The 22,997-nt window shown below is 37.3% G+C and overlaps 1 protein-coding gene across 1 annotated transcript in view; it reads left to right on the top strand.

Annotated features, from left to right (window-relative positions):
• The window catches only part of ACBD6 (acyl-CoA binding domain containing 6), a 213,726-nt gene that overhangs the window by 171,228 nt on the left and 19,501 nt on the right, over positions 1-22,997 (top strand). The window contains exon 7 of the mRNA XM_033196388.1: positions 16,440-16,470. Within this exon, the coding sequence (XP_033052279.1) occupies positions 16,440-16,470 (31 nt within the window). The remainder of the gene's footprint in view (positions 1-16,439; positions 16,471-22,997) is intronic.

The following is a 22,997-nucleotide window of genomic DNA, read 5'->3' as shown; positions in this document are numbered from 1 at the left end:
TTTGGAATGTCCTGAGTTACTTGTAATTGGCATACCCCTTGTGCGACCCTAGAAGCTACTGTTATATTGTGGCATTTGTAAAGTACCAGGGCTTCTAAGCCAGGATAGACCCCACATCTCCTGATGTGGATCTCTTCCCCTAATATCTTGTGTTATATCTCCTGGAGAGAAGAAACCTGGGTGTCTGGATAAGCTGTCACGTGAATTACCTCAAGGACTCCAGTCTGACACTGCACTGATGGCAAATTCAGAATGGTTTCTGTCTGAAATATTTCTGAATAATTGATGCTAATTGTACCCAACAGTAGTTTTGTGAATCTGAATGATTAGAAGACCACCTTGTGGCTAGAGCACATATATTATCCATTCTTTAATTTCAACTGCTTGTTTACACTGTACCTATTTTACTCCAGTTCCTCTCTCTCCAGCAATTTTAATATAATGTCAAAGTAAATGCATTTGTTTTAGCTACAGTTCCCAAAGCAAACTTGCTCTTAAGAACATTTGCTCAGTTGCCTTAAAAGGGATGAATAATCAGTAATACTACCTTTGTTTTCCTTTTAGTTGTTTGCTTGTCATGTTTACAGTAGCTATTTATCAATTTGGATATCATCTATTTAAGTTAGCTTTTACTGTTGTAGCCCATGTGTAAAAAGAGTTTGAAATGCCCATTTCTATTTGATCACAGATGTATGGTTTTTCAAACGCAGGTTTTTTTTTCATGGTTTTGGTTTGTTTTTTGTCTGTTTGTTTTTGAGACAGAGTATCACTCTGTTGCCTAGGCCGGAGTGCAGTGGTGTAATCTTGGCTCACCACAGCCTCAATCTCCTGGGCTCAGGTGATCCTCCCACCTCAGCCTCTCAAATAACTGGGACCAGAGGTGTGCACCACCACACCTGGCTTTAAAAAAAAAAAAAATCTGATACAGTCAAGGTCTCCCTGTGTTGCCCAGGCTGGTCTCAAACTCCTAGGCTCAAGCAGTCCTCCCACCTCAGCCTCTCAAAGTATTGGAATTAGAGTCATGAGCTACCATGCCCAGCCTTCAAATGAAGTTTTGATCCTTAATTATTGCTTATACCCAATTAGAAAGATGTCCAGAGAGTCAAGTCCTTGTATTTTGTTATATTTTGTCAGCTTTTTGGAATATATACTGTAACTTTCTGTTTTTTATTCATAGAGAAAAATTAAGAAAACTGAGGAGTGGGCTGGTCAGAAAGTTATCTTGTAGCTATTGATTAACAAGTTAGTTCCATTATTTTGTGGAGGATTAGACAAATGTCCAGAAACAGAAAGACAGCCAGTAAAAAGAGTTACCTCTAACTTGTCCAAAGACATGTTACCCATTTGTAGTGACACCGATGGCAACTGGCAGAGAGGCAAGAAGGCCAAGTGTGCAAGGGCTCCAGATCACCACCCAGAGTAGTGCCACTTTAATGTTGGCTTTATTTACTTGTCATTCCAGATTCTATTTGAATACAAGCTTCCATAGGTTGCTAACAAAAAATTGAAAATCACTGATCAAGAATATAATCTATGCTTAGAAGTGCTCCCCAAAAATTAAAAAAAAAAGAATATAGCCTAAAACCAAGAAAAAACCAACATGAAAATAAAATACACAGATCTATAGTAAAGATTTCTACAAATCATATTGTAAGACCATTCCCAGACTATCAGAGATGGTTTCCCAGTTTTAGACACAGCTTGAGGAACTTGCTTGTCTGATTTCCAGTCCACAGCAAATGAGAGGTAGAAAATTTTTTAAAGAGTTCAAGTACACTGATAATAATAAAGGATAAATGAATATCCTATGGCTGAGGAAAAGCTGCTTAAAAAAAAAGACAAAAATCACACTCAACAAAAAGCAAAAGTAGTCTGGGGCCATTTCGTGAAAAACCAAGTAGCCTTACATACCTTAATACACTATAAAGGCATCTTTTATAGTATGTACAATAAATGATGTTTTTGTTCAATCATATTCCCAGACATTCACTTGGTGCCAGAAGTTGAGGGATATAATCAGTTTATGATGTTGACTATGAATCATCAGGAAAAGGTTAAATCATTGTCCGTATTCTCCATATAGAGTAATGAGAAGTAAGATGTGTTAGGAATAATCATATGCAAAAGTTTACAGGGATGGTGTTTTTAATTTTTGGATGCTTAAATGTTAATGTTCCAATTATTTGAAAAACCTACCGATATAAACTCCCTCATTCCGTAAAGATGCCAGTTAAATAAGGTGTTAGTGTATCTACATTGTTTCCTAGAAAGAAAAGAAAATACCTAGAACCTGCAGCTGAAAGCTTAACTTATATATAGAGAAAAATAATCGTAAAATGGATTTGCAAACTTCTAAATTGTCAGATTAGTTTAATCATCTGTTATAGAGTCACAGATCTCATAAAGAGAGACAATACATTCCAGGCTTAGAAATAATATTATATAGCCGGGCGAGGTGGCGGGCGCCTGTAGTCCCAGCTACTCCAGAGGCTGAGGCAGGAGAATGGCATGAACCCGGGAGGCGGAGCTTGCAGTGAGCTGAGATCCGGCCACTGCACTCCAGTCCGGGCAACAGAGTGAGACTCCGTCTCAACAAAAAAAAAAAAAAAAAAAAAAAAAAAAAAGAAATAATATTATAATTTACCTAAAACTGTATTACTAACTCAAAATTTTTTATTACTACGAATTTCTCATAGCCGATTTGCTTGAGTGCCTCACTTATCATACATTCACTTGAAACACTATTTTTTAAATAAAATTTATATTTTAAGTAAATTACTGGAAATAAAAAAATTTTCTCAGCCATATCATGGGAAAAATCCAACCCCTCTATGCAGCGCTGTTATTACTCATGTATCTTTAGAGCTGACATTACTAGAGATATGGTAGATCAAGTGTGAATTCAATTAGAGCATCAGAATCATGGTAAAAAAAAAAAATCCAATTAGACTGAAGAGAATTTTCCACTTAGAATATATATGTGTGTATATATACATAGCTTGTATATATACAAGCTGTAAGAACAGCTTGGAATATATATGTTTGTGTGTGTGTGTGTTACATATATATACACACACCTGTACCGGAATATGCATGTATATTTATATCTATATGTGTGTGTGTATATATGTATGTATCTTGACCTAGAAATATGGCTCTTGATTCAGTTTGATAAAATGTATTTAGCAGTTAAAACCAGGGGCCACACAATTTTATGCACAAGAAACAGCAGCATTATCAGTGGCTTAGTGTTAAAGAGATAAAATAAATGATAGTTTCCTTGTACCAGTTCTAAGCTATGTATTTAATATTTTCGTCAACACCTCATTTGGTAGAATAAAAACATACTATGTTTAACGAGGCACACAATTTGAAGATAGAAAACTCAGTCTTTAAAGGAAATACTCATAAAACGGAGACATGCTCAAAAATAAGAAAGAATTGCTACAGAGTACATGTGGGGAAAGAAATAATCTATTTAACTTCAGGAGCACATGTGGAAGAAAAAAGAATCCAGAAATCAAACAAAATATAGTAGTGATTTTGCAGCTAGTAACTATAAGGTAAATATCCTGTTCGTCATTGTTTAGACCTTCATTGTATTGTCATGTCTGACATTGCACTCCACACTATACGAAATATATGGGAACATTCTTTTAAAGGGTTTAAGTTAAAGGAAAAAGGTTAAAGACTAAAATTAATTAGTCTTTAAATTGGTTTAAAGAATAAACTGAGTGTGGAGCAAGATTGCCAAATAGGCCCCTCCACCAATTGTCCTCCCAGCAGAAACACCAAATTTTAACAAATAACTACACATAAAACAGCACTGTCATAAGAACCAAAAATCAGATGGGTAATCACAGTACCTGGTTTTAACTTCATAATACTAAAAGAGGTACTGAAGAGGGTAGGAAAGACAGTCTTAAATTGCCGACACCACCCCTTCTCAATCCCGCAGCAGCCATTGGCGTGGAGAGAGAATCTGTGCACTTCGAGAGGGAGAGCACAGCAACTGGGAGATTTGGCATTGAACTCAGTACTTCCCTGTCAAAGCAGAGAGCAAAGCCATGCAGGGCTCAGCCAGCATCCACACACAGAAGGAGCATTTGGACTAGCCCTAGCCAGAGGGTAATTGTCCATCCCAGCGGTTGGAACTTGAGTTTTGGCAAACCTCACCACTGCGGGCTAAAGATCTCTGGGGTCCTAAATATACTTGAAAGGCAGTCTAGGCCACAGGACTGTAATTCCTAGGCAAGTCCTAGTGCTGAGGTGGGCTTAGAGACAGTGGACGAGGGCGGCACATGACCTAGGGAGACATCAGCTAGGGCAACAAAGGGAGTGCTCGTGCCATCCCTCTGACTCCTTCCTTCTGTTTGAGGAGAGGAGAGTAAAGAGGACTTCGTTTTACGTCTTGCATACCTGCTCAGCCACAGTAGGATAGGGTACTGGGCAGAGTCTTGAAGCCCCCATTCCTGGCCCTAGCTCCCAGATGACATTTCTAGACACAACCTGGGTCAGAAGGGAACCCACTGCCTTGAAGGGAAGGAGCCAGCCCTGCAGGATTCATCACCTGCAGACTAAGGAGCCCCCTTGGGTGATACTCTGAGATGTGCTGGCCTTAGGTGAGACCCAGCACATTCCCAGCTGTGGTAGCTACAGTTGAAAGACTCCTTCTGCTTGAGAAAAGTAGAGGGAAAAATCAAGGGGGCTCTACCTTGTACCATAGGTACCAGCTCAACCACAATGGGCTAGAACGCCAAGCAAGCTGTTGGGGTCCCTCATTCCAGGCCTAGACTCTTGGACAGCTTTGGGCCAGACAAGTCTTGGATAGCCTTCTGGACTTGTCGTGGGCCAGAGGGGAGCCCACTGCCCTGCAGGGTGAGTTCCAGGGTTGGCAGCATTCACCACAGCTAACTGAAGAGCACTTGGGCTTTAGGTGAATATTGGCTGTGGCCTGGCAGAGCTCTCCATGGCCTGGTGGTGGTGGTGGCAACTGGGAGAGGCTCCTCTGCCTGTAGAAAAGGGAGGGAAGGACTTGTCTTATGGTTTTAGGCCCAGCTTAACCTCAGTAAAATAGAATATCAGGTAGATTTCTAAGGTTTTTTACTCCAATTCCTAGCTCCCAGACAGCATCCCTGGATCCACCCAGGGCCTGGGGTAACTTGCTTCACTGAAGGAAAGGACAAAAACCTGGCTGGCTTCCCCACCTGCTAATTGTAAAGCCCTGGGGCCTTGAGTAAAGATAGGTGGTAGCCAGGTAATGATTACAGTGGGCCTTGAGTGAGAGCCAGTGCTGTACTTGGTCCAGATACAATCCAGTACAGTCCCAGTGGTCGTGGCCACAGGATGTTTGCATCACTCCACCCCCAGATCCAAGTGTCTCAGCACAGGAGAGACTCCATTTGTTTGGGAGAAAATAAGGGAAGAGAACAAGAGTGTCTGTCTGATAATCCAGAGAATTCTTCCAGATCTTATCCAAGACCATCATGGCACTACCTCTATGAGTTTTCAAGAACCACAGTGTTGTTGGCCTTGGAACCCAATTCTCTTCCAATACCTGGAAAACCTTACCAAGAAAAATGGGCACAAACATGCCCAAATTGCAAAGACTACAGTAAATTCTAACTCTTCAATGCTTAGACACCAGTGACTATCCACAGGCATCAAGTTCATCCAGGAAAACACAACCTCACCAAACAAACTAAATAAGGCACCAGGGACCAGTCCTGGAGAAAGAGATGTGCAACCTTTCAGACAGAATTCAAAATAACCATTTTGAGGAAACTCAGAAAAAGTTAAGATAACACAGAAAACAAATTCAGAATGCTATCGTTTAAATATAAAAAAAGAGATTGAAATAATTAAAAAGAATGAAGCAGCAATTCTAGAGTTGAAAAATGGAGTTGACATAGTGAAGAATGCATCAATCTCTTAATAGCAGAATTAATCAAGCAGAAGAATTAGTGAGCTTGAAGACAGACTACTTAAAAATACACAGAGGAAACAAAAGAATAAAACACACATAAAAGATCTAGAAAACAGCCTCAAAAGGGCAAATCTAAGAGTTATTGGCCTTAAGGAGGAGATAGAGAAAGAGAGAGGGATAAAAAGTTTATTCAGAGGGATAATATCAGAGAACTTCCAAAATCTAGAAAAAGATACCAACATTCAAGCACAAGAAGGTTTTAGAACAGGTTTAACCAAAAGAAGACTACCTCAAGGCATTTAATAATCAAGCTCCCAGAGGTCAAGGGTAAAGAAAGGATCCTAAAAGCACCAAGAAAAAAGAAACAACATATAATGGAGCTCCAATACATCTGGCAGCAGACTTTTCAGTGGAAATCTTAACAGTCTAGGAGAGAGTGGCATGACATATTTAAAGTGCTAAAGGAAAAACAAAAAAAAGTTTTACCCTAGAACAGCATATCTGGTGAAAATATCCTTCAAGCACAAAGGAGAAATACAGACTGTCAGACAAACAAAAGCTGAGCAATTTTGTCAACACTACAGCTGTCCGATAAGAAATGCTAAAGGGAATTATTCAATCAGAAGGAAAAGCATGTTAATGAGCAATAAGAAATTATATGAAGGTACAAAACTCACCGGTAATAGTAAACACACAAATACAGAATATTATAACACTGTAATTATGGTTTGTAAACTACTCTTAAGTAGAAAGACTAGTTGATGAACCAATCAAAAATAATAACTAGGATAACTTTTCAAAACATAGGACAATAAGACATAAGCAACAAAACGTTTAAAAAGTCAGGGCATGAAGTGAAAGTGTTATTTTTTATTTTTTTGCCTATTTGTATATGCAATCAGTGTTAAGTTGTCAGCTTAATAATAATGGGTTATAAGATATTATTTGCAAGCCTCATGGTAACCTCAAATAAAAAAAACCATAACATGCAAAAATAAAAACAATAAATTAAAATATACTGACAGAGAAAACTACCTTCACTAAAGGAAGACAGGAATCAATGAAAGAAGAAAGAGAAGACCAGAAATCAAATAACAAAATGGCAGGAGCAAGTCCCTGCCTAATCAATAATGACATTAAATGTAAACGGACTAAAAACTCTGCTATCAAAAGGCATAGGGTAGCTGAGTGGATTAAAAAAATCAAGACCCAATGATCTGTTGCCTACAAGAGACACACTTCACCTATAAAGATACACACAGACTGAAAATAAAGGGATGCAAAGAGATATCCCATCCCAGTGGAAACAAAAGAAGGGCAGGAGCAGCTGTAGTTATATCAGACAAAATAGATTTCAAGACAAAAACTGTAAGAAGAGATAAGGTCATTATATAATGATAAAGGGGTCAATTCAGTGAAAGGATATAATAATTATAAATATATATGCATCCAACACTGAAGCATCCAGATACATAAAGGAAATATTATTAGAGGTAAAGAGAAAGAGAGACCTCAATACAATAGTAGCTGGAGACATCAACGTACCACTTTCAGCATTGGACAGATCTTTCAGACAGAAAATCAAACATCAGACTTAGTCTATACTGTACAACAGTGAATTAATAGATATTTACAGAACATTTCATCAAATGGCTGTACAGTACACATTCCTCTCTGCACATAAATCATTCTCAAGGATAGACCATATGTTAGGCCACAAAATAAGTCTTATTCAAAAACTGAAATAATATTAAGCATCTTCTCTGACCACAATCAAATGAAACTACAGATAAATAACAGGAAGAATTTTGGAAACTATACAGACACATGGAAATTAAACAGTATGCTCCTGAATGACCAGTGAGTCAATGAAGAAATTAAGAACATTGAAAAATTTCTTGAAACAAACAATGGTGAAAACACAATATACAAAAACCTATAAGACACAGTGAAAGCAGTACTAAGAGAGAAGTTTATAGCACCTACACCAAAAAAGAAGAAAAACTTCAAATAACCTAATGATACATCCTAAAGAACTAGAAAAGCAAGAGTAAACAAACCCAAAATTAGTAGAAGAAAATAAATAATAAAATAATAAATAAAATAAAAATCAGAGCAGAAATAAATAAATCAAATTGAAATGAAGGAAAGAATGCAGTCATCGAAATGAAAACTTGGTGTTTTGAAAAGACAAATAAAATAAACTTTTAGCCAGACTAAAAAAAAAAAAAAGAAGACCCAAATAATATCAGAGATGGAAAGGTAAACATTACAGCCAATACCACTGAAATTCAAAGGATCATTAAGTGACTACTATGACCAACTAACTATGTGTCAGTAAATTAGAAAATCTAGAGAAAATGGGGAAATTTGTAGACATATACAACCCACCAAGATTGAACCAAGAAGAAATCCAAAACCTTAACAGACCAGTAACACATAACAAGATAGAAGCCGAAATAAAGTTTTCCAGTAAAGAAAATCCTAGGACCTCATGGCTTCACTGCTTAGTTCTAGCAAACATTTAAAAAATAACTAATACCAGTCCTTCTCAAACTATTCCAAAAAAATAGAGGAGGGAAGACTTCCAAACTCATTCTATAAGGCCAGTATTATGATGATACCAAAACCAGAGAAAGATCGAAAAAAAAGAAAACCACAGGCCAGTATCTCTTATGAATATTGATTCAGAAATCCTCAACAAAATAATAGCAAACTAAATTCAACAATATGTTAAAACGATCACTCATCATAACCAAGTTGGATTTATTACAGGGATGCAAAGATGGCTCAACATATGTGAATAAGTCAGTGTGATACATTATATGAAAGACAAAGACCATATGATCAATTGATGCTGAAAAAGTATTTGATAAAATTCAATATTCCTTCATGATAAAAAATCCTTAAAAAACTAGATATAGAAGGAACATCTTACCTCAACGTAATAAAAGTCTTACAAGACAGACCCCCAGCTAGTATCGTAGTGAATGAGGAAAAACAGCCTTTCCTGTAAGATGTCACACATGACAAGGACACCCATTTTCACCACTGTTATTCAACATGATATTGGAAGACCTAGCTAGAGTAATCAGACAAGAAAAAGAAATAAAGGGCATCCAAATTGGAAAAGAAGAAGTCAGATTATCTTTGTTTAATTTGTTGATCATAGATGATAGGATCTTATATTTTGGAAAACCTAAAGACTCCACCATAAAACAATTAGAACTGATAATTCAGTAAAGTTGCAGGATACAAATCAACCTACAAAAATCAGTAGCATTTGTTTTCTTTTTCTTTTTTTTTTTTTTTTTTTTTTTCGAGTTGGGTTCTTGCTCTGTTGCCCAGGCTGAAGTGCAGTGACATGATCTCAGCTCACAAAAATCAGTAGCATTTCTATATGCCAACAGCAAACAGTCTGAAAAAGAAATTTTAAAAGTAATCCCATTTACAGTAGCCACAGATAAAATTAAATACCCAGGAATTAACCAAAGAAGTGAAAGATCTCTGCAATGAAAACTACAAAACGTTGATGCAAGAAATTGAAGGGAACACACAAAAGTGGAAAGATATTCCATATTCGTGCATTGGAAGAATCAATATTGTTAAAATGTCCGTACTACCCAAAGTAATCTATAAATTCAATGCAATTCCTATTAAAATATTAATGACATTCCTTACAGAAATAGAAAAAACAATCCTAAAATTTATATGGAACCACAAAAGACCCAGAATAGCCAAAGCTATCCTGAGCAAAAAGAACAAAACTCAAGGATCACATTATCTGACTTCAAATTATACTACAAAACTATAGTGACCAAAACTGCTTGGTATTGACATAAAAATAGACACGTAGATGAATGGAACAGAATAGAGAACCCAGAAACAAATCTGTACACCTACAGTGAACCCTTTTTCAACAGAACTACCAAAAACATACATTGGGGAAAAGACAGTCTCTTTAGTAAATGGTGCTGGGAAAACTGGATACCCATATGCAGAAATGAAACTAGACCCCTGTCTCTCACTATGTACAAAAGTCAAACCAAAAGGATTAAAGATTTAGATCTGAGACCTCAAACTATGAAACTACTATACGAAAACATTGGGGAAACTCTCCAGGACTTTGGTCTGCATAAAAATTTCTTAATACCCCACAAACACAGGCAACCAAAGCAAAAATGAACAAATGAGAGCACATCAAGTTGAAAAGTTTCTGCACAGCAAAGGAAACAATCAGCAAAGTGAAAGACAACCCACAGAATGGGAGAAAATATACAAGAGATTAATAACCAGAAGGAACAACAACAAAAAATAAACTAATCTGGTCTTATTTTATTTTGCTTTTTTTTTATTTTTATTTTTTGAGACAGACTCTTGCTCTGTCACCCAGACAGGAGTGCAGTGGCCTGATCTCAGCTCACTGCAGCCCCTACCTCCCGGATTCAAGCAATTCTACCACCTCAGCCTCCCAGGTAGCTGGGATTACAGGTGTGAGACACTGCGCCTGGCTAATTTTTTAAATATTTTTTAGTAGAGATGGGGTTTCATCATGTTGGCCAGGCTGTTCTTGAACGCCTGGTCTCAGGTGATCCACCTGCCTAAGCCTCCCAAAGTGCTAGAATTACAGGTGTGACCCACCATGCCTGTCCTAATAATCAGATTTTAAAATGGGCAAATGATTTGAATAGATCTTTCTCAAAAGAAGACATACAAATGGCAAACAAGTATATGAAAAGGTGGTCAACATCATTGATCATCAGAGAAATGCAAATCAAAACTACAATGATGTATCATCTTACCTCAGTGAAAATGGCTTGTATCCAAAAGGCAGGCAATAACAAATACTGGCGAGGATGTGGAAAAAAGGGACCCCTCATACACTGTTGTAGGAATGTAAATTAGTACAACCACTATGGAGAACAGTTTGGAGGTTTCTCAAACAACTAAAAATAGAGCTATCATATGATCCAACAATCCCACTACTGGGTATATACCCCAAAGGAAGGAAATCAGTATGTTAAAGGCATATACGTACACCCATATTTGTTGCAGCACTGTTCACAATAGCTAAGATTTGGAGGCAACCTAAGTGTCCATCAGCAAATGAATGGATAAAGAAAATGTGGTACTTACATACAATGGAGTACTATTCAGTCATTAAAAAGAATGAGATCTTATCATTTGCAACAACATAGATAAACCCTGGAGATCATTATGTTAAGTAAAATAAGCCAGGCACAGATAGATATATTTTGCATGTTCTCATTTATTTGTAGGAGCTAAAAATTAAAATAGTTGAACTCATGGAGACAGTGGGAGGATGGTGACCACTAGAGGCTGGGAAGGGTTGTGGGGGTGTGGGGAGAAGTGGGGATGGTTAATGGGTACGAAAAGTAGGTAGAATGACTGAGACTTAATATTTGATAGCACAACAGAGTGACTCTGGTCAATAATAATTTAATTGTACATTTTAAAATGAGTACAAACTAAAAGGACAATTGGATTGCTTATAACACAAAGGATAAATGCTTGAGGGGATGAATACCCCATATATCATGATGTGATTATTACACATTGCATGCCTATATCAACATCTCATGTACCCCACAAATATATATACCTACTGTGTACCCACAAAAATTAAAAATTTTTGAGTTTAAAGAAAAAAAAACAGGAAAAATTAAAGTAGTGTATTCATTCTCTCATTTCATGAACACTTACTGAGCACACAGTGTATGTAAGACACTGGATGAAAGACGTAGTACTTGCCTACAAGAAGTTTATAGTCTCAGTGGAAGAGATAGATAAGAACAGAATGTATGTGTTGTACCACAGTAGTAGAAAAGAGGAGCACCTAACCCTACTTGAGAAGTCAGGGGAGGTTTCCTTAAGAAGGTGAACTGAGTCTTAAAGGTTGGGGGTTTTCATTTTCCTGCAAGATTCCAGACTAATAATAATCTCAAAATTCTCCCACCACAAAACACTCAGAAATGCAGAATAAAATATAATAAGCACCCCTTTGAATGCATAGACAAGCTTACAAAAAAAGCAACTCAACTTTCCAAGGGCCAAAATAAGCGTAGCTAAAAACAAAATAGGAAGCTTTAAAATAGTTTTTTAAATAAACAAAGCTTTAAAAATAAAGTGGTAAGTTTAAACCAACACTGGGCTGCTCTGAAAGGATTTGGCAGTCTCAATATCTCTGGGGTAGAGATCTCAAATAATACCAACTACCCTCGGAGTAGACTGAAAAATTCTACCCAGTAACAGAGAATTGGCATAGAGAGTTTCTCTTAGCCTGTGCTCCAAGTCCGGACTTAGGGGTGGCAGTGAAGGTGGGTTTACTCTTTTTAAATTTGCACTTCTTAAGTTTTCAAAAATCCCCAAGCTAAGAAATCAACTAAGTGATTTCAAGCTGATAATGTATCTGGGGTGCTTGACAGAAACAAAAGCAAAATCATTCTGGAGGGACAGAACCTCAATCTAGGGAGCACAGCATAGATTTTTTTCAAAGATAAAACTCCACTTAAAATAAACTCATAGTACAGAATCAAAAAGCATATAGGAAGCAATAAGTAGGTGTCAGCCAGCACAACAAACATCACTCTGCTTCCCCTCCCTGAACTCAAGTAAAAGAAATATAGGGACCATAAAATAAGTCAATTTAAAATGCTCAGATATATCAAAGAGGAATTTTTTAAACACGAGAAAAGAGCAAGATTTTATCTTTAAAATGTTGAGGGACAGTTTCCAGGTAGAGCAAGGAGCATTCACAGCTATGGGAGTCCAGTAAATTCTTTCTTTCTTTCTTTCTTTCTTTCCTTTCTTCCTTCCTTCCTTCCTTCCTTCCTTCCTTCCTTCCTTCCTTTCGTTCTTTCTTTCTTTCTTTTTCTTTTTCTTTCTTTCTTTCTCTTTCTTTCTTTCTTTTCTTTCTTTTTCCTTTCTTTCTTTCTCTTCTTTCTTTCTTTCTTTCTTTCTTTCTGTCTCTCTCTCTCTCTCCTGTTCTTTTTTCTTTCTTTCTTTCTTTCTTTCTTTCTTTCTTTTTGGAGATGGAGTCTCACTCTGTCACCCAGACTGGAGTGCGTGGCGCTGTCTCAACTCACTGCAACCTCCACCTCCCAAGTTCAAGTAATTCTTCTGCCTCAGCCTCCCGAGTGCCTGGGACTACGGCGCATGCCACCACGCCTGACTAATTTTTTGTATTTTAGTAGAGACAGGGTTTCACCATGTTGCCCAGGCTGCTCTGGAACTGCTGAGCTCAGGCAATCCGCCCACCTTGGCCTCCCAAAGTGCCAGGATTACAGGCATGAGCCACCACTCCAGGCCCCAGATAAGTATTCTTACAGGAATTGGCAGTCACAAAATTGGGTAGAGAAGGTATTGGGAGATAGATGAGCAGGGTGTCGTTCATAAAATGCCTTGCATTCTAGGTTAGTCAGGACTCTTGTTTACAAGTGACAAAAAGATCATATTTGTCTAGGGAGTATTTTGCTGTTATTGGCTTACCTAACCAAAAAAAATATTGTTGAAATGACAAGAACCAGAGACCCTCATTCTCTCTCCATGTCTCACCACTACTTTTTTCTTTGTGAATACTTATTCCCTTCTACAGCAGACTGATTTTTGCCCAAAAATAGAGAACATTGCAACTTGTAGTTTTTGGCTCGTACCCTTTTCTAATTGTCTTTCTTTTTTATTGTGGTAAAATATATGTGGAATTTACCATTTTTACCATTTTTACCTGTACTGTTAAGTGGCATTAAGTACATTCACATTATTATGCAGTTATCACCACTATTCATCTCCAGAACTTTTCCACCATCCCAAACTGAAACTCTGTACCCATTAGACAAGAACTCCCCATGCTTCCCTCCTCCCTGCCTCTGGTAACCACTATTCTATTTCATGTTCCTGTGAATTTGACTGCTCTAGGTATCTCATATAAATGGAATCACACAATATTTGTCCCGTGTCTAGCTTCTTTGACCACACTGTCTTTTAAAAAATTGACACATAATAATTGTACATATTTACAGGATTGCACCCTTTACTTTTGATCAGAGAGGAAAGAACCTTCTGTGTGCACACATTTCTATCTTATAGCTCCATTTTGAAAAATTTTGAAAGAAAACTAATTGGCTTCACTTGAGTAACTTGCATACTTTCAGACAAGGAAGATGACCAGTGCTGTGATTTGCCCATTTGGGGTTGCATGACCACCTTAGTATCTTCCCCAGTTCTCTGTGTAAACATACCTTCTTATAGGGTCCTCTGTCCTTTCTACCTAAAATAGCACCCCACATCAGTCTAGTCTCTTACTCTGTTTTGATTGTTTTCCAGTGTACTCATCACTTCCTAGTGTTAAATATATTTATTTGCTTATTGATTCCCTAGCCACTACAACATAAGATTTATAACATTAGAGACCTTCTCTGTCTCATTCATCTCGTTGTTTCCAGTGCCTAGAACAGTGACTGGAACATAATTGGAGCTCAGTAACTATTTTTAATTAATTAATTAGAAATTGAGGTAGAGATATAGATTTAGTATTCACTGGTAAATGTGATTAAAAGAAATTAATTATGCTTTCTTCCATCTGCATAGTGAAGATGAAGAATTAGAAATTGAAAGAAAATGAACTTTGAGTATATATGAACACAGTGATTAAACATGAAAGTTATGCACAAATAGTAAAAGAACTATGCTCTCTAAAGATATATAATTGTGGAAAATACAACCTTGCATGATGGATGCCTAAGTAGAATCCTGAAATTGCAGTAGATTAAGCTCTTTCTGAAATTGCTTCCTAATGCAGGACATTCACATTTAAACTATAAATGTGAACGTATAAACTCCTCAGGTGTTTGCATGTGTGTCTGTGCGTGCACGCGCACACACACACTTTTATTGATTAACATTGGAAACTGACAAATATAGATATGAGTCTTAAGCCAATAATGGTCAGTACTGTTCTTTCAAAATTACCCTTAGCTTTCCCAATCAAGACCACATTCTCTGGAGCAGAACTTCACATTGTCAGGCTGCCCTGTATAAGAATCACTCAGATACTATTCACGATAGCTGCCTTAGCTCTCTTCCCCTACCTGTCCTTAATCTCAAGGGCAGGGCAAGTCAAAGGGGAGCAAGATAAAGGTTGTATCTAAAAAGACAAGAAAACAAGTAGGCAAAAATGATCTCCTGTGCTTTCTGACTTTTTCATGCTGCTTTCCATCTTTTACTTTTCTTAGAGTTTATTATCTTTATGTTGCTTCCTGAACATCCCAAACTTAGCCATAGTTGCACCTTAGCCAAGTGTACCCTACCCCGACTCCCTGCCAAAATTACTTCTTTATATCTCCTCTCACCCATGTAATAAGTACCTTACCTCCAAATACAATCAGAACTTCATTCCACAGTAGGAAAACAAACCACATTGCCTCAAGGTTGTCCCCCTGCCATGACTTTTTTCTTACTACCTATCTGAACCATAAAATAAGTTCTCTATGGCAGCTTCTTGCTTTTCTTTCTAGGAGATTAATAGGGAGACCCATTACCAAAAAGTTCCAGAACCAACCTCCACCCCTACATTCAGCTGTTAGGAAGTGGGAAAAGCAGATATGGGTACCCAAGAATAGTTTGGTTGGCATAATGTCACCCTTTCCAAGTTATTCAGATTAACAGTTTCACATTTATTCTTAATTACCAGGGACATGATGGCCATGCATACTACAAAGTGCTTATGAAGTTAATTACTAAATTCTGCTTTTCACTTGTGTACTTTGATTATTTGTTGCTCATGTAATGTGATTAGCTGCTCTCAATTTAAAAGGTGGCTTGCTAAAAAGTACTCAACTGCGCTACAATTATAGCATATATATATAGAGTATATATAGTTTTCTTGGTTTTAAAGGAAAATAATTAACTGAAATGTTGGAATTTCCTAAGTATTCTATGGCAACTTTTGGCTTTCTTAACAACTTCTGAGACTTTGTATGCTTTGAAATCACATTACTTTATGATATTTGATCTGGTTAGGAAACCTAATGTTATTAGCCTAGAATTTGTGAGTCTTTGAAAAGGGATAAAAGGCTATCCACTGTAAATCACAGACTCGCTAGATAGATTTAGGGACAAGCTTAGGGAAAAAAAAAGATCGTAATACTGGCCAAGATGAATGAGACATAGTGTCAATTTTTCTGCCATGAACTAGGTAACCAAACTACCTCACTTTAAGAATTCCCCTTTGGATTATTACCTGCAGATATCTGGAGTAACTGGTTATCCTGTTACTCCATTGTAGCTGCTACAGTGCACAAGTTATCATTCTTTATTCTTCAGGATAGTGAGCTTGGTCAAAAGTGACTGTGAAGCTCAGATAACTGACTTCTTTTCCAAAGTCTGATAAACCTATGGAATTTTGGCATATCAGATAAATTTGCTGCAGTTTATGTACTTTCATACTTTTGCAATTACTTAGACTTCTAAAATGTATTATTTGTTTCTTTTATAGGACAATGAAGGCCAAACAGCTCTACATTATGGTAAGAAATTTCTAAATTATTATGTAATCATATTTGAACATCTTCTCTATTTGTTTATTTCAACTTTGTCCATTCCTATGTAGTGCTTAGATAAGTACCTGGCAGCTAGCAGAGATACAATAAATTTTTGTTTGAAAAATGCATTAGGCTGCACGCAGTGGCTCACACCTGTAGTCCCAGCACATTGGGAGGCTGAGGCAGGCGGATCACTTGAGGTCGGGAGTTCAAGACCAGCCTGGCCAACATGCTGAAACCCTGTCTCTACAAAAAATACAAAAATTAGCCAGGCCTGGTGGTGGGCGCCTGTAATCCCAGCTACTCAGGAGGCTGAGGTGGGAGAATCGCTTGAACCTGGGAGGGGGAGGTTGCAGTGAGCTGAGATCGCACCACTACAGTCCAGCCTGGGTGACAGAGTGAGACTCCATCTCAAAAACAAAACAAAACAAAACAAAAAGTATTAATAACTTAGTAAGTTGAAGATATATTAAAATTCTTATGGTCACATTTATAATAAATTGTTTCTATACTAGCAACAGAAATGGAGACCCCTCCAGCCCCACTTTGAAAATTCATTATTTCGGCCGGGCGCGGTGGCTCAAGCCTGTAATCCCAGCACTTTGGGAGGCCGAGACGGGCGGATCACAAGGTCAGGAGATCGAGACCATCCTGGCTAATACGGTGAAACCCCGTCTCTACTAAAGAATACAAAAAACTAGCCGGGCGGCGAGGTGGGCGCCTGTAGTCCCAGCTACTTGGGAGGCGGAGGCAGGAGAATGGCGTGAACCTGGGAGGCGGAGCTTGCAGTGAGCTGAGATCCGGCCACCGCACTCCAGCCTGGGCGACAGAGCCAGACTCTGTCTCAAAAAAAAAAAAAAAAAAAAAGAAAATTCATTATTTCATTCTTAGTTCTATTCATGAGTGACAAGAAAGATGTTAATCATTGTCACTATAGAATCTAGCATTTCTCCTACAAGAAATATTTTCTTGATCTAATTGAAGAAAAAGAAATTTGATTTTTTAACTAATTTCTCCTACTAACTGATTAACTTAAGTAATCTGTAAAATAGAAAAAAATCTGTAAGATGGAAATAATATGGCTTTTAGAGAGCTGCTTGGTAAATTTAGTGAGATAGAAGATATTACAGTATTTTGTAAAATGTAAAGTCCTAGTAAATATAATTTAAAGATTCTGCGTAGATTGGGCACAGTGGTGCACGTCTGTAGTTCCCGCTACTCAGGAGGCTGAGGCAGGAGGATCACTCAAATCCAGGAGTTTGAGGCCAGCCTGAGCAACACAGACCCCGTCTCCAAAAAAAAAGATTCTATTTGGGTGTGAATATGGCTGAATGAAAGACAGCCATCAGTATTTAAACCAGATTACGGATCAACCTTTTGGGAGGGAATACGCTTGTCAGTCTTGGCAGTCTTAGACTGCCGTTCAGTATCAAGTGGCTCGGATGACCCTGGACACTTTTGTCTGCTGCTTTGGACTTTAAATTTGCACTTAAGTGTTCAAAAATCCCAAGCTAAAAAGTCAACTAAGGTATTTCAAGCTGATAGTGTCTCTGAGATGCTTGGCGGAAACAAAAGCAAAATCATTCTGGAGGGATGATTCTGGAGAAACCTCGCTGTGCTATCTAGGAGTCTTAACCTATTGGACTAGCTATTATATTACCTATATATGTCAACCTAATAATTGAGGTTGAAATGTCTGTCACCAACTACCAGCCTCAACTCACTTATGAGTTTATCTAGCATAACCTGTTTACCAAAACCAGGAGGAGAAAGGAAAATTGTGAGTCAGTCTCACTTTTGAGCATAGATGCAAAAATCCTAAATAAAATATTAGCAAATGAAATCCATCAATATATTTTTAAAAGAAAGAAAGATATGTGCTGACCAAGTTGAGTTCATCCCAGGAATTCAAGGATGACTTAACATTTAAAAAATCTATTAATATAACCTTCCACATCAGCAAATTAGGTAAAAAACCATATGATCAAATGAAATGCAGAAAAAAGCATTTGAGGATGTTCAACACTCATTTTAAGAGCGGTAGAGAAAAGTAGTTAAGACTGCTCATAAGTCAGACTTTTGGGTTCAAATTCTAGTTCTACCCCTGACCTTGGACAAAATACTTAACTTACCCTGTACCTCAGTTTACTCATGATGAAATAGGGATAGTAACCTCAGAGATTTGTTAGAATGAGTTAATCTGTGTAGTGTTTAGAACAATGTCTGACACATACTCTGACATATACTCAATAAATGTTAGTTAATTATTTTTATGATAAAAGCTCTTAAACTAGGGATAGAAGGAGACTTCTGTGGCCTGATTTACTTATCAAAAACCCAGAGCAAGCATTATTATTAAAGATGGAATGTGTGAAGCATTTTCTTTAAAATCCAAAACAAGAAAAAATGCGTACCATAACTGTTTCTCTTCAATACTGTATTAGAATTGCAGATAACACAAAATGAAGAACAAAATAAATAAAAGGTACATGAGATGGATAAAACACAATCATCATCATTCTCAAGCAATACAGTTACCTACATAGAAATCCAAGAAACTCTACAAATTATAAAAACTATGCAATTTAGCAAGGATGCTGAATGCATTAGTTTTTTAAGTTCAGTCTTAAACATTAGTGTAAAAAGGTAAAAATATTTTTAAACATTTTTCCAATATTATTTACAGTAGCAACAAAATCCTAGGACTCAACCTAACAAAAGGTATGTAAAACCTTCATAGAAAAAAATACAATTTTTAAAAGACATTTTTAAAAGACCTAAGCAGAAGGAGAAATAACCCATGTTAATGAATGGGAAGACTTGATTTCATAAAGATCATTTCTGCCAAGTCAAACTACAAATACAGAGAATTTTCATAAGAATTCCAGCAGATGCTTTGTGGAGTTTAACAAACTTGCCCTAAAATTCAAATGGAAGATAAAGGAGCCAGGAATAGCTAAGGCAATTTGAAGAAAAGCAAGAAAGAAAGACTCGTTCTTCCAAATATCAAGATGTTATTTTACAGCTATGATAATGAAGGCAGAGACTGACTTCCAACATGACAATGTGAGAAGCTGCACTGATAAGCTCCCTTGTCAAACTGGTAAAAATTATTTTTGGAACTATAGACATTTAATAGCTTCTGGGTACTAAGGACAAAAAGCAAATGAAGAGACATCTATTCAAGAAAATCTACAAAAATTTGGTAGGAAGAAAAACTTTGTGGTATTTGAACCAAGATCACTCCCTCCTTTCTCTCTTCCCAGCTCAGTGATGTGGAGACCCCACTCCACAATGCCAGGAACACAGAGCTCCCTCTCCTCCCAGCTCCTAATCAGAGGACTTTCTTCCTGGGAGAAGCAAGACAAACATTTTCCACCTTGCCTCCAGCTACGTTTTGCTAAGGCTGTCCTGGGCAAATATGGTCCCAACTACTTGGGAGGCTGAGGCAGGAAAATCATTTGAATATAGGAGTTGGAGGCTGCAGTGAGTCATGATTATGCCACTGCACTCCAACCTACTTGACAGAATAAGACCCTATCTCAAAAAAAAAAAAATTAAGAGTAAAAAAGAAAGAACTATGAATCGTGTGAGATTGTATTTTGCTTACAAGCTAGCAAGTTAGCCTGACTGTTTCATGCTTGCTGGCAAAAGGCACAAAACTTTTGAATCAGAGACAAAAGACTTTATTATCCATGGCACAGCAAGCAGCATAAGCTTCATGTTTTTGTCATTTCCTCTTGCCTCCAAAGTCCCACCAAAGCGACGCAGAGAGGTCCACATAGATACTGCATTCACCGTGTCATGGCTTAGGAATCGTGATCTTAGGGAACTCCAATCTTTTATAATGGGCTGTAAGCAAACCTTTGCTCAGGAGGAGGTATTATGTTTATTATTCTGGATGGTAAACAAACCTGCCCTCTCTTCTGGAAACACTATCTCTGTTGTCAAATCTGTTCATTACACAAACATGCTTGAAATTTAGTCTAGAACAAAAGCTGTCTTATGTCTTCTGCACATCTTATGTACCTTTGTACCTTATGTACCTTTGTACGTAAGACGTGCAGAAATGTGAGAGACCGGTCAAGAATTGTCTCCCAACAATAATTAATTGGGGAATGCAGATTAAAACATTTAGATACAACTTCATACTGATCAGACTGGCAACATGTAAATGTCTACAAGTATTAATATTAGGCTATAAAACAACAGGAATTCTCATACATTGCTGATAAAAGTGTCAACTGTTACAGCCATTTTGAGATCAGTTTAGTAAGATTTAGTAAAGCTGAAGGTACACATACTCTACAACCCAGTAATTCTAGTTCTAGACATATACCAGAGAAAAACTCCTGAACATGTGTATAATGAAACATGATTTAGAACATTTATTGCAGCATATTTGTAGTAGTCAACAACTGGTTTTATTAGCCTCTATTCCTCTACATGCCATGCTTGCAATATTTGTTAATTGAAATTGCACATATATACATATATGCATATATAAATACATATTTTATAGTATCAAATGCCTTTGAAAGAACCATTAAAATGAGCATATAAAATAGTAAAATAATAAACTATTTAATCTGTAAGCTCCTGTCTATAAATAGCCCTGTAGTAGGGTTTGTTTGTTTGTTTGTGAGTCAGTGTCTCACTCTTGTCACCCAGGCTAGAGTGTAATGGCACAATCATGGCTCACTGCAGCCTTGAACTCCTGTGCTTGAGCTATCCTCCCACCTCAGCCTCCCAAGCAGCTGGGACTACAGGCACGCACCACCACACCTGGCTAAGTTATTTTATTTTTGTTGAGACAGGATCTAGCTCAGGCTGGTCTCAAACCCTTGGCCTCCACCAATTTTCCTATGTCAGCCTCCCAAAGCATATGTAGTAGTTACTGTTTTTTATAAATGAGGCAACCTAAAATCAAAGAGATTAACAAGCTTGCCTAAGGGAACTGGAAATTGAAACCTGTGTGTCTGTATTTACTAGGAAAAGACAAAAATTAATGCTTTCCCATACCTCCTTCCACAGCATTCACATCACTTACTCCTCAAACGTATTTATTTAGTATTTCTGTCATAGGACTCCTCTTGTATTATCAAGAGCTGTTCTAAACCCTAATTTTCCACCTAGAAGACATTTTTCTCAGCCATCCCCACAGCTATGATTGCAATCTGGAATAACCAGGCTTAAGTCAAATAACCGGAGAGTCAAAAAAGAGGGAAAATAAACTCTTCACACACTCGTTGTGAGGTCTTTAGCACAAAATTCAAGGCTACTCATTTTTCCTGATGCCTTGCTTCGAGAGGCCAGCCTTCTTTTACTCTAAAATATTTGCCCTACAGTCTAGAGTTCACTGCTCTGTTTATAAAAACAACCATTGCCAATGCACCCACATGCCCTGCTGAATCAGCTCTTATTTCCATCCCCTTATTCCTTCTTTCGTTCCCTCATTCAGATGTTTTTCAGTGCCTTCTCTGTGGCATGTGCTGTGTTTTCCTTTTATTTCTCCCTTCCAGAAACTGTAGCAACAGCTAAACCAGATTGAATGTGCCCTTGAGAATTTAGATGAGTCACTCTGTCATCCCTAGTTAACCATTAGGAGTGAATGCCTTTATGGATGTAGGAATGTGTCCATTTAAGTTTGATGTATTTAAAATGCATTTATAGACAGCAACAGGGTAGGGATTTTTCAAAAGGCATTTCTGACTGGGTTCAAATAACCTCCATTTTCTTTATGTACTGGTGCAGAAAAATCTCATAACATATATTGTTGAACAAAAAGATTAAGGTTTAGCACAGTGTATATAGTGTGCTGCCATGAATATATCTATACATACTTGCTAGTAAATATATATCTCTGGGAAGATACATAAAAAGCTAATAATGTTAATTGCCTTGGGGAAGAGGAGCTGTGGGGCTAGAATACAAGAATAAGATGAAAACCTTTTTCTGTAAGCCCTTTTATAACTTCTGTATTGGACCTATATGCATATATCATCTGTTCAAAAATTAAATTATTTTAAATTTAAGTATCATAGGTTCTATTAGTACTATGAATATGATACACCTTCTTAATTATATTTCATTCATTCAACAAATATGTGAATGCCTACTATTTGCTGGATAAAATACATCAAACATTCTTTTTAAGATAAGAGATGTCCCCAGATTCCTTTACTTCCCACCCAATAAAGAACCCAGTATCTATAGCGGTAAATGGGTGAGCAAACACTATATCTGGGAGAACTCTGGGCTTGGATTTCAATGCCAATGCAACCTGGAAATAAGGCCTCTTGAACTAGAAGTAATCAGGACTCAAAACTGAGATCCTGCACATGAGCCAGGACCTTCAAAAGGCTATATATATCCTTGATTTAAAAGAGGAGGCAAAGAGGTAGAGATTAGAACAAGTTGGCCTATTGGTAAAAAAGAAGACAGAGAAGCTTCTCTGCTTCAGACTAGCATTTGGGTGGAAACAAAAGCCCTATAAGTTTGGGGTTCACATT

This window comes from Trachypithecus francoisi, unplaced genomic scaffold, assembly GCF_009764315.1.
Source record: "Trachypithecus francoisi isolate TF-2019V2 unplaced genomic scaffold, Tfra_2.0 Lachesis_group5, whole genome shotgun sequence".
Classification (NCBI taxonomy): Eukaryota; Metazoa; Chordata; class Mammalia; order Primates; family Cercopithecidae; genus Trachypithecus; species Trachypithecus francoisi.
Note: the sequence above shows the minus strand (reverse complement) of the source record. Positions and strands in the feature narration are given on the sequence as shown.